This window comes from Heteronotia binoei, chromosome 15 (genome assembly GCF_032191835.1).
Source record: "Heteronotia binoei isolate CCM8104 ecotype False Entrance Well chromosome 15, APGP_CSIRO_Hbin_v1, whole genome shotgun sequence".
Classification (NCBI taxonomy): domain Eukaryota; kingdom Metazoa; phylum Chordata; class Lepidosauria; order Squamata; family Gekkonidae; genus Heteronotia; species Heteronotia binoei.
The window spans coordinates 43,280,642-43,293,523 of NC_083237.1; the positions used below are offsets into that span (position 1 = coordinate 43,280,642).

Sequence of the window (12,882 nt, forward strand, 5' to 3'; positions counted from 1 at the left end):
CCGTTAACATGCGCTCCCCATCCCCACAGGGACGCATCTGAAGTTATGGATAGTGTCGGGGTTTGTCTGTGGAATGGTGCTCCTTCTAGAAGGTGCCGTTTCTGTTGCCACCAACCAAGGGTAGATAGGACTGACTGTGGAATGACCATCTTGTGCGACGGGGGGGTCCATCTGGCATCTGAAGTGTCTGAGGAACCACAATTGTAGTATTCTCATGTGCAACCTGGCAAACACTAGAACTGCTGTGGTTGAGGCCATTAGACCCAGAAGTCTTTGGATTTGCAGTGCTGTAACCACTGAATTGTGGAGAAAGATCTGCACAAGGGAAATGATGTCGTCTGCCCTCTTTACTGGTAAGAATGCTTTGCAGGCTTGTGTGTCCAGGATTGCTCCTATAAACTGCACCCTCTGAGAGGATTGAAGGCAAGATTTCTTTGTTGACCTGTAACCCCAACTCCCTTAGGAGGGCCAGAGTGGTATCGATGTGTTGTACTAGACAAGATTTTGATTCAGCTACCAGAAGCCAATCGTCTATATATGGGAACACTGTGATTCCCGGTAGTCTTAGATGGGCTGCAACAACTACCATTGTCTTTGTAAAGACCCTTGGAGCCGTGGAGAGGCCGAAGGGTAGAGCCCGGTATTGATAGTGAGTCTTCCCTATGGTGAACCTGAGGAACTTTCTGTATGCTGGGTGTATGCTGATATGAAAGTAAGCGTCCTGCAGGTCTAGAGTCGCCATCCAATCCCCGTGATTGAGAAGGGAAAGGATGTTTGGTAAGGAGGTCACTCTGAATTTGTGGTGTACAATGAAGAGATTTAGGGCCCGAAGGTCCATGATGGGTTGAAGACCTCCGTCCCGCTTCGGGATTGTGAAATATCGAGAATAGAACCCTTGTCGCTCCTGGTTTGTTGGAACTGGTTCTATTGCACCCTTGTGAAGGAGTGATTGGACTTCCTCTGTAAGTGTCGGGGAAGTGGTGGTGTGAACGAAGGTAGGAACTGTAGGATTTTGATGGAATTCTATCTGGTAACCCAGCTGGATTATAGATAGGACCCATCTGTTCGTAGTTATTCTGGACCATGCCTGTAAACAGGGGAAGAGCCTGGTATGGTCCGAGGCCGAAGGGAGGGATAAGGGGCAGGGGGAAGACCAGTCAAAGTCCCTGCTTGGGCTGTCAGTTTTCCTTCTGGCGAGAGGATTGGGAAGACGCAGGAGAGTACTTGGACTTCGGATTGTATGGAGGTTTGGAAAAGGATGTTGTGCTTTTTGGCCTCCACTGCTGCTCCACATGTTGTTTTGAAAACGGCTTTTTGTTCCATGGCTTGGTCCAAGGTCGTTTGCTCTGTGATCTAGATGAGATAGGAACTCCCAGGTTTCTGGATGTTCTAATGCTTTTGTCAATCTCCTGTAACACCGAGTCCGTATTGGCACTAAACAATCCGTTACCTTCGAAGGGGAGATCTTCGATGTATGCCTGCGTGTCTGGTTGCAATGCAGTTGACCTTAGCCAGGAGTGCCGTCTTAGAGTGATGGCTGTGGTGATGGTCTTTGCTCCTATGTCTCCTGAATGCTTTGCTGAATTCAGCTGTTGTTTGGCCAGTGTCATACCTTCTCTTTGGATCTTTTTTATAGCACCTTTTGCTTGTTCAGGAAGGCTGGGCAAGATACTAGATAGCTGGTCCCATAAGGCGTATTGGTAGCGTCCCATGCACGCTGAGTAGTTTGCGACCTTCACGCCAAGCGAGCCCGCTGAGTAGAGACGTCTACCTAGGTTGTCGAGCTTCTTCCCCTCCTTATCTGGGGGAGTCGCATGCGTCTTTCTTGCCTTAGATGACGAGGCTACAACGACTGAGTTTGGCATGGGGTGGTTGAATAAGAATTCAGCTGTCGATTCCTGAATTTTATACATATGGTCAAGCCTGCGAGAAGATATAGGTGTGGACGCAGGCTTGTCCCATGACGATTTGGCTGTGTGTAGCATCACTGTGGTTAGTGGCAGAGCGATAGCAGTTGAAGTGTCCAGCTGGACGATGTCGAAGACATTATCTGTGACCACAGGTTGAGGTTGAACTGTGGGTAGAGATAAGGTCTGGGCCATACGTTTTATAAGGTCCCCGTAAGATTTGAGGTCTTCTGACGGGGATATGGGTTGTTCTTCAACCACCTTGTGTGAGGGTGATTGTTCTTCTGGTGACGAAGAAACCCTTTGCCCCTCCGGGATTGAGCCCTCCTCCGATCTGGGGGAACCTTCTAGAGATTCCGTGTGCTCGGATGGGGGTCGAGGCGTGTCTGGAGCCCTGATCGACTCCGGGGTTATGACCTCCTCCGTGCCTCGGGAGCGTGGGGAGACTTTCTGCCTACGCGGTGATTCGGCATCCGGCGGCTTTGACATCGATGCCGATGGGGCACGTTTCGGAGGTCTGTACAACATTCGAGATCTGCCCGAAGCTTCTGACTGCTGGTCCCAATCCATCTGTCTCAGAGGGAACCAGGGAAAGACTGAAGGCATCGGATACGATCCATATAAATATTGCCATTGCCACTGATCCCATGGCAGCGGAGGTGGTGGCCTTCTTGGTGGGGAGCTTTCCCTGGGTCGCACTCTTGGTGAGCGGTTGTGCGGAGATCTATCCTCTTCCGATTCCCGAGATCGGCATCGACGTCGAGGGCTCCTGGAGTGATCTCGCTGAAGGCTTCTGGAGCAATCACGTCTGAGGGTTTGGGATCGATGTCGAGGTGTGGAGGATCTTCCTCTAGGAGATCGCCCTCGATGAGGGCTATCCAATCTATCGCGAAGTGGAGTTCGGGACCGAGGGGTCTCGGCCAATATGTGGATAAGTTCGGGTGGACTGTCCTCCGTCCCTGAGCGTTGTGTTAGCTCCAGGTCGCGGTTGGAGTTGGATGAGATGGCGATCTGAGTCGACATGGAAGCCAGCATCAGTGGGCTTAGCCGACGGCTTGGCGAAGCAAAAAGCTTCAGTGGTGGTACGGTCGTGGCTGTCAGGTCCGATGGTGAGGTTGGAGAGGAAAGCATGCCAGCCTTGCTGTGTTTGAGCTTGTCCGTCTTCTTTTTCGCTTCCGAGTGAGCTCCCTTCTCCTCCCTTGGCCATTTTGCAGGAGTGGAGGAGTCCGACTTAGATGCCGAGCCCACTCTTTTTGTGGGGCGATCGGCATCAGTAGGGGGTCTGTCGGCATCGGCCGACTCTGATGTCGATTGTTTGTGGACTGCAGTCGACATCTTTTTGGGGGACAACACCCGCTCCATCAATGCGGCTGCTAGGCGGGCTGCCCGATTCTTTTTAGTCTGCTTCGAAAATCTGGCACAATGTGCGCACGAGTCCGGTCTATGTGACTCTCCCAGGCAGAATAGACAGAGTGTGTGGCCGTCTGGAGGGGCGATTTTACTTCCGCACTTTGCACACCTCTTGAAAAATCCCCAACGCTTTTCCATGCGAGAGGGAGGGGGAGGTGAAAGAAACGGGGGGGAAAGGAAAAAAAGGGCTGATGAACTTTTCCACCTCTACTTTCACCAAACAAGCAAAGGAACAAAAATAATATACTAAGAAAGTCTCTGGAAATCCACGAATCCTAACAATAGAAGGAAAGTTCACCGACCGTAGCGATGATCGAATGATCCAAGCGGCGGTCAGAAGAGAACTGGCGGGATGTCCGCTCCGGTCCCAGTGGGCATGTGCAGTGGGGCTTCTGCGCATGCACTCTGGGCCTGGGGCGCGAAAATCCGCAGCTTTTAAGTTTACCGATCGTGATCGGCGTGGGCGCCTATATCCCATCAGTGTGATGCACAGAGACCACGAAGATCAGGGGTGAGAGGAAAGATGGAACTCAGTTCTATATATATTTTTAGACAGGAGTGTGAAGAAATTGAGGAAAGAAAGCTGAGCAAAAACCTGGAGTTTCACAACAACTGAGGTAAGTTCAGCAACCAAAGTTAGGAGATCATCCAATCAGCGCTGTGGTCAGAAAAGACTATCCACACCCTACCCCTGTGGACATGAGCAGCGGGAGTTCCTGCACATGACACAGTTTCCAGGCGCAGGAAAAAGCTTTGGTTATCAGTCAGAGTAGGCACAGGTGGCTTATCCCACAGGAATGATGTACAGAGACAAAGATCTAGTGAGTCCGATCTTTCTGTCGAGTAACTAGCTAATACTTCTTTGTGATACTAACCTAGCCCCACAGCATGGACATAAAAAGGGCTTAAGGAACGAGCAGCAGCAATCTCCTCAAATTCCCAGGCTTGCCTGCTATATTGTGGAACACCTTTAGGGAAGCATTATGCACTATGCACTCACTCTAGAACAGCAGTGTTGATCAAAGTCACACAATGTTGGACAGAGGAATGGACACTTATCACTATCTTAAGGAAAGGTCCCCTGTGCAAGCACCAGTCGTTTCCGACTCTGGGGTGACGCTGCTTTCACGACGTTTGCACGGCAGACCTTTTTATGGGGTGGTTTGCCATTGCCTTCTCCAGTCATCTACACTTTCCCCACAGCAAGCTGGGTACTCATTTGACCGACTTCGGAAGGATGAAAGGCTGAGTCAACCTCGAGCCAGCTACCTGAGCCAGCTTCCACAGTAATCGAACTCAGGTCGTGAGCAGAGGGCTCCACTGCAGTGCTGTAGTTTTACCACTCTGCGCCACAGGGCTCTTATCACTATCTTAACACTCCACTGAATCCTTCCATTTACAGAGGTAAATACAAAACGCAAATACATTCATTCTACTACTTCACTTAAACTGAATCCCTTCCTCCAGCCAAAGGAACCTTCTTCTAACAGGAAGGTTCGACCCTCCCCCAGAGGATTCATCACACAAGACATAATGCACCAAGAGCAAGGAGAGAAGCTACAGGGCAAGCTTCTCCATCGGCCCTGCCCCATTTTAGCACAATATATACACTTTGTAAATGAAGTTCCCCCAGGGCCTGTCAACAGATCGAGAGTACATCACTCAACATACTACAGTCTCCCCTGCACCAAAGAAAGGCTCACCTTCACTGCAGGGGCTGCTGTTGCAAGTCCTGCTTGTTGGGCGGCAGCAGCAGCAGCTTGCTGGGCCCCACGTTCAATTACAATGAGATTGTAGTCTTCAGTGGATGTGCCTGGAAAGACTTTGAAGACAGGTGGCTGGCTGTCAGTTGTCAAATCCACGTCCAGTCGCTCCAAACTTACACGGGGCACTTTGCGCATGACACCTGACTCTCCGTCTTGACCACGGGGCCTGAGGCAGAAAGATACAGGGGGAGCATTAGCACAGCCACAACTACAAGTACCTGGAGTTGCAGGTAACACCTTGCAAGAAAACTTAATTTTTCTCAGAAATATGGATTGTTTTACACATAAAAATGCCTGTTTTATGCTTAAACACATACCCTTTATCTAGTTTAAGAAGTCTTTGCTATATTACCTTTTTGGATTATTTTATTTCCCTGTGTATCGAAGAAGGCCACTGCTCACTGATAGGGGCATCTGCTTTGTATGCAGAAGGCCCCAATCCCTAGTTATAAGGGAAAGGAAGTGGGAGGTCTGAAATACCAGTCAGACAATACAAAACTGACAGATGGGCCAAAGCATCATTTAATCTAAGGCAAATTCTTACAAATGTTAAAACATTCTCTACAGAAATCAATGGGATCCTTCGCTATTTTATTTATTTATTTATTTTATGATGCAGGGGTGGCTGACGGTAGCTCTCCAGATGTTTTTGCCTACAACTCCCATCAGCCCCAGCCAGCATGGCCAATGCCTGGGGCTGATGGGAGTTGTAGGCGAAAAAACATCTGGAGAGCTACCGTTGGCCACCCCTGTATGGATAGTTTGCAAACTACATCTTTTCTACTTTCAACTTAGCATAGTTTAAGCCAGCCCACTTTTTTCAATGCTATTTCAAATAAGCCTGACACAATTCAAGATGTAACAGCTTTTTGTTTTGATCTGTGGAATGTGAAACCGGTAGGGAAAGGAAGGGCACAGGCCGAGGAAAACAGTTGAGCAGAATGGTCAAAAGGAGAGAGGTTGGAGATTATTGAATAGATGCAGCCACGCCTCGTATCCTAGGGCAGGGGTCCCCAACCCCTGGCTGTGAACCAGCACTGGTCCATGGCCTGTTAGCAACCTGTCTGAGTTGTATAATTATTTCATTATATATTACCATGTAGTTATAAGACGACGACATTGGATTTATATCCTTCCCTCCACTCTGAATCTCGAGTGGCTTCCAATTTCCTTTATCTTCCTTCCCAACAACAGACACCCTTTGAGGTGGGTGGGACCGAGAGAGCTCTCCCAGAAGCTGTCCTTTCAAGGACAACTCCTACAAGAGCTATGGCTAACCCAAGGCCATTCCAGCAGCTGCAAGTGGAGGAGTGGGGAATCAAACCTGGTTCTCCCAGGTAAGATTCCACACACTTAACCATCACACCAATTGTATCATCCTGAAACCATTGCTGCCCCCCCCGTCCCGGTGCCAAGAAGGCTAGGGATCACTGTCCTAGGGGACCAAGAGAAGCATTCTCTTATGATACATCTGCATGGCCATCTACATATGCTTGTAAGAGCTAAAAATCACTGTTTGTGTGCTTATTCTTAGGGCAGTCCACTCACCCCCAGACACCAAACACACACATATGTTATTTCTAAAATGACAGGTGGAAAATTAAGGGATACAAGGCTACTCAGAACTGACCCAAGAGCCTCAAAACAGAGGCCAAAAGTCTAGGAAGGTAAAAAGAAACCATACCTTTTAGTTCCAGATGCTTCACCAGAATATGATCCTTCTGTGTAGAGAGGGGGGAAATTATCAGGACATTTATTCCATGATTTAGGCTTCTGTCAATTCTCTTCAGCCCAAAGGAAGCACTCTCCAAGGCCATCATATTATTGACATTTAGTACTTACTAGGTGTGTGGGGAGGTTCCCGATTAACCCATCTCCACATAATCATTAACAAGTCTCCCCAATTAATGGCCTCCCTTGACCCTCCTTTATGTTACTTACCTACACTGAAACCGTCACTGATGTCCATTGGCTGTAAGAGAACAAAAAAAGATCAAAGAGAGATACATCTCCTCAAACTAGGCAAAATCATGCCATCCACAAAACAAACAGGGATCTGAAAACTCAGGACTGCCCACATATACAATAAATAATTTAATTTTGCACGGTGACCCCTAAACTAATACTTCGCCTGATAAGGACAACAAGCTTTAGGAGACACAGAATTACTAATCAAGAAGAAGAGGAATTTCACTTGCTTAAGGGCCCAAAATGCTTATATTATATTGGCACAGGTGACCTTATCTAGAAGGGATTTTCCAGCTGTTAGGTCCTTCTTCCTAGGATTCCTCCAAACCCCCCTTCTTCCCCCCTTCCTAGCACTACAGCTGGTGTCCAAGACTAGACCACTGAACCACCACAACCACGACAAAATAATGGCCTTGGGTATATTTGGGGAGCCCACAGGTTTGCAGAGCCCTCCCTCCCTCTTCACAAAACAGGAGGGGAATACTAACCCATTCAGCCTCACCCAGACACCTGGTCTTAGGGACTAACTTTGGACTCCAAACAGCAGCAATTTTTCATTGGGTATCCCCACTTCCCTATTCAACCCATCCTGCTTGATAACCAATCCAATCCCAAGTCAGGATTCAGCAACCTTATTCATTCAAAATGTCTAACTAGTTGAAAATTCAGTGCAAAAAAGTACTCAGGCAACTTTCATAACTGAAAGCATACAACATTACTAATTGACGTGATTGTTAATACTCCACAAAAATTCTGCAGCCCGAACACTGGTTCTTCCCTGAATGTAACACACATGAAATCTCTCAATAATAAGCATATCCAGAAGCACTCTGCAAGATTGTTTTACTGCTAGAAATCAGTGCACGGTTCGCACTTAGATCACTGGCAATTCTTCAGCTCTATCATTTTCCTTTTGCAAAGCAGCTCAAAGCTGCTCCATAAAAACATTATGCATGTCATTCCCTTAATTCTAGTACCTGCTGTTCCAATGTGTCTTTTCTTTCCAATGTTCTACTTTCTTTAAAGAGCCATTATTTGGTTCTAAGCTAAGCCATATTTAGCTCTGGGACCACATCCTCTGCTTTAAGTGGAAACCAGGAACAGGATAACCTTAAAACCTTTCCCCAGCTGGGAAAAAAACTACCACTCTCTTCCACCTGCCACTGAACTGCTATTTCCAGTCCATAAGGCAATGGCTGCCATCTAGGCAGCCTTCCCTTGCCCTGGGGAAAAGCTCACCTGCCCTGCAGAAGAGGCACCAGCATCGTTAATGTAGCAGTCAGGGATAGCCTGCCGCTGGCTGTTGGAAGACAGCACAGGCTGAAGCAGGGCTCCCTTGTTTGCCATGCTTGTCTGCACAGACATCTGCTGGACACCCTACAAGGAAAGAAGAGGAAAGTCCTCTTAACTAGGAGGACTGAGCCTCTCAAACCACCAGCCGCTCCTTGGGAGACCCTGCAAGCTACAAAGGCATCTCCACTTATGCAAGGAGCACCAGTGTCATAATTCTGCTATCGTGCCAGCCAATAGCTAGCTGACAATCAGACGTTTTACAGAGGACAGACCGGTAGCCAGAGTAGCAAGTACCTGAGGAGGTGGGACACCGGGCTGCCTGACCCCAGATGCAGCACCAGAAGTGGCATTGGCTTGGGGCTGGGCATTGGGCAGCACTGGCAAGCCGCTCCGTTCTGAGATTATCTGACCTAGATTGGAGGAGAAAGGACTGTTAGCGTTTCTGTCCTCTTAAATTCAGCTATGATTTCATTTCACATTATTCTAGATGAGCAATACTATTTATTATGCTAACAAATCAAAGTGGCTCAGCACTGTTGAATGTCCAACAGCAGCGGGAAAGAAAGCGGGACACAGCGGGAAAGAAAGCACTGCAATTCGCTGTCAATGGAGATGTCCTCGAAGGCTGTCCAAAAGCTTAAGGTTGGGACAAGAGTAATGTTTCCACTCAAAAGACATTTCCACTCAAACAGAGAACGTTCCTGCCTCCCACTCATCCCCAAGAAGTCCACTGATCTTCCCAAAATGCTGTTCTGGGGGGAGCAGGGGATCCTCAGGAGCGACATGAGAATTAAAAGGGAGTAATGTAGCAGAGGAAAAGGGGATAGGAAGTTTCCCATTACCAGAAAATTTACTCTGGATCCAATCCCTCCAGTACAATCCTAAAAGTGAAAGTTATGCCCCACTAAGTCAAATAGAACTTCAGAGTTTCCATCTGTTTTGGACTGCAATGTTCAGCTATTACAGAATGCTCCTAATCAGTCCAAAATGTGTACTATATTACTGTTAGCATCCACTTCAAACCCTGCACGTTTGTTTTGAGCTCAATTCAAGGTGCAAGCATTGGCCTATAAAGCTCTGAACGACTCCTGGAGTTCCGCCAGTTGTATAAACCTATCACTGGCATGCAAGATTTGCTAATGGGTCCCTGCTTTAAAGAATCCAGCTTGAGAGAGTGATAGGACTGACTACATTATCCCACAAACCTGGAATGCCCTCACACAGAACCCTTGCACGGCTCCTTTGCTGGTGTCTCTCCAGAAAGCAGAACTTGCCTGGATGCATATTTATAACGGACACTTTTTTTCCTGCTTGGGATTTATACTTTACTCAGTATTGATGTTTAATTACTTAATGTGTTGCAGATCTGTTGTATGAACACGAGTCAGATCATCCTAGTTTTTTCTGCTAGTGAAAAAACAAGGGCTGGACAACCCCAAAGTAGGCTTTGCTGGGGGTACCAGGAGACTTAAGTAGATAAATGGCATTTGGAACAGGGGCTTTTGGATCCAGTCCACATTTTCATATGGCACTTTCAAGACACCCCCTACCACCAGATCCAACCAGCTTTTTTCAGCTGGTGAGAAAGGCTCCCCTTGGACTATCAAAAAGCATCATGGGACATTCATAAATAAAACCACATGGCATGGGGGTGGGGCATAGCACAGGTGAGCAAGGCAAGAATTAGCAGCTGGATCCAACCAGGTTATGACACAAGCATCAAATCAAAACTAGAGGCAACTGCAGTCACAAGCAGCTCTGCCAAGGTGGCGCAACAGAGGATGTGAGAGGTATTATGCCCAACTACTCCAGCATCAATGAGCACAAATCAAAACTTCCTTCCATTCTTCTCCCCAAGTGTACAGAAACCATCTCCTTCCATCATCTCTCACCAAATGTCTCCGCACTCTTGGTCCAAGCATTTAAGTCCCACTGGAATTTCATGTCCCCGTGGGGTTCCACAGGATCCACAATCATTTTCAGAGCCCTGTGCAGCTGGAAGTAAATCTATAGGAGAGGGAAAAGCATTTAATTACAAAGATGCTGCCATCAGAGTGTCAGTTGGACACCCAAACCTGAGAAAACTGTAGAGTAACTTGACAGCTTCCTTTAAAAAACCCTAAAAAGGAAAGCGAGAAAAAAGCTAGCACTCTTACCAACTTTTTGGAGAGCAGCAGAGCGGTGTTGTTGTCACTCTCCAGGGCCCAGTTAGCAAAACGCAGGATATGCTCCTGGTGGCGCTGGAGCTTAGTCATGGTCCAGTGCTGTCTCTCTAGCTTCTCCTGCTGCCCTTCAGTAATTTTCTAACATTGGTGGGAGAAAAAAACCCTTAAGTTTCTACAGAAACTGATCCCTTTTTGTTCATTCATATGTTAGCCTCCAACATGCCACACAATGCTGTTTATCAGAGCACACCCATTATCAAAATCAGTAGCACCGTTAACAAAACTCCTGAACCATGGACCCCTTAACTTTGCAGAATGATCTCCCTCAACAGCAGCACCATTAGCTTTATTTAAGCATTTGTGACGCAAAGCACCCCTGGTTCTTCCCCATCAAGGGTTAATGTGAATAGTAATGGGCTTGTTCCATCCTGCAAGTGTTACTAACAGAACTCTCAGCCTACACAGGCCTTACCGCCTTCAAGGTCAGAACTGGAGAAGTGATAATTAGCTACTCATGAGAGCCTGCAGCTCACAGGATGATAGAAAGGTCAGGAGTGATGAGGTAAATTTTTTCGACTAAAGGGATCCAGCAAGACTGTGTGCTGACTGGATATCATCATCACCTGATGCTGCTTGGCCAAAAAACTATAATTGAGCTAAGGACCTGGAAAAGAAAGCTAGCTTGGATTCTGACAGACTGAAGGCCTGGACTATGATATGTGATTATACTGCAACAAACAGCAAGATAGAAAATCCTTAAACTGTGGTCTTGGACTTAAGGCTTGTGCCATCTAACTCTTGAAAAATGTGTTCAGATGAGAAAACTGGCTTAACTTGTTTTCCTGCTGTATGACTTTAGAGCGTTGTGTTGCCAGTAGAATGAATCTTTTTTGACAGAAATAAAACTTACTATTTTAATAAAAACAAGAAAATATACAGTGATTTGTGCACAACAGCCCTGGAGACCCACAGGGCTCAACTGTAGACTCCTTGACAGTACTGTATGTTCATTTTCTGCACAAAATTGCGCCACTGAGCCCCAATAACAACCCCCTGTGCAGTATAACAGAAAAGGTTCAGCTGGATGCTGCTAGCACCAAGGGAGTATTCTCCCCACACCACTGTAAGCAGACAGGTGGCCAGTTTAGGCAAACTCCCTCCTCAACCAACAGGTGCCTTAAGTATCGCCTTGCTCAAGTGCCACCAAGCATTTGTTAGTTTTGAAGCATTTTACAAAAAAAGGAATCAGATAAAAACACAAGCTTTTATTCATGCATTGACATCCAAATAAACAAGCCTAACTCTGGCATGAGTTACTGCCAGCAAGTGGCCTACCAAAACTTCGCTGAACAAATCCTGGCTCCAAAATCAGCCATCAGGATTACCAGCTTCACATCTGCCCCTTCAACTATAACATCATCAGTCTACAGTCTGCACTGTGACTTTAAGCTTCCTGATAATGAAAAGTGTAGAGAAAAGGACTCATGGCCAATAACTGCAGGAACTCCTGACCTTTTTTATCCCGAGAGTGAAATCATATCTTAGGCTGTAAGAAACTGCAGATACATGAATGTTTTCCATGGCTTCTAGATTCAAGCCTAGTATTAATGGAGGAAAATTTCTCCCCATCTAGCTCTCTTCCGCAAAACCCTAGGCCACACAAGGGCAAAAACCAAGCTTCCTGCCTCACCTGTGCATCACTGACCAGGACCTTGCCCCTTTTATTGAGCTCCTTCATGATCTGCAAGATAGCCATCTTCACATCGACCTGTACTCGCTTCTGCACATCAGCCACCTGCCGGATCCTGTTGGGAGAAGATGATCCAATGCAACTGTTTTAGTACAGTCATTTTCTCTTAAAGCATTTTTCATGAAAAGCTGCTGCTTAAAAGAAAGAGCAACAACTGTCTACCACAGGGTTCCTAAGCAGGAAGGGCAAGCCTCTTTTCATTAAGTGAGCCTATTCTCTACAAAAAGTATGGTGCACCCTATCCTCAAATGGTTTATAGCAGCGTTTCCCAAACTTTTCTTTCCCGTGGCCCAGTTATTTTTACACTTCTTCATGACCCACTAAAATTCGGGGGTGGAGTCAGGGGACTTTGGGGGTGGAGCCAGGAGACAGGAATTGTCATTTCCTGTGGTGTTACTTCCAGGTCAAGGGTCAAGTGATGTCACTTCCAGGGCACACTGAACCAAAACTCCACCTTCTCCTGTGATGTCACTTCCAGGGCACTCCCCCAAACCTGCCTTTTCTTCTGAAGTAACTTCATTTTCAGAAAAATCTCTCTGAAACTCATGCTGAGCCAAAATGGGAGTGGAATGGAAAATGGGTGGTCTGCAACTTTTTCATACATTTCCAGGGTCCTCTCTTTC

The 12,882-nt window shown here is 47.0% G+C and overlaps 1 protein-coding gene across 1 annotated transcript in view; it reads right to left on the reverse strand.

The window, feature by feature from the left end:
- Positions 1 to 12,882, reverse strand: part of TRIM28 (tripartite motif containing 28) — a 39,877-nt gene that overhangs the window by 13,161 nt on the left and 13,834 nt on the right. The window contains exons 6-13 of the mRNA XM_060256448.1: positions 12,200 to 12,314; positions 10,501 to 10,647; positions 10,237 to 10,351; positions 8,639 to 8,754; positions 8,291 to 8,428; positions 7,025 to 7,055; positions 6,768 to 6,804; positions 5,021 to 5,249 (exon numbers count right to left, since the gene is read on the reverse strand). Of these exons, the coding sequence (XP_060112431.1) occupies positions 5,021 to 5,249; positions 6,768 to 6,804; positions 7,025 to 7,055; positions 8,291 to 8,428; positions 8,639 to 8,754; positions 10,237 to 10,351; positions 10,501 to 10,647; positions 12,200 to 12,314 (928 nt within the window). The remainder of the gene's footprint in view (positions 1 to 5,020; positions 5,250 to 6,767; positions 6,805 to 7,024; positions 7,056 to 8,290; positions 8,429 to 8,638; positions 8,755 to 10,236; positions 10,352 to 10,500; positions 10,648 to 12,199; positions 12,315 to 12,882) is intronic.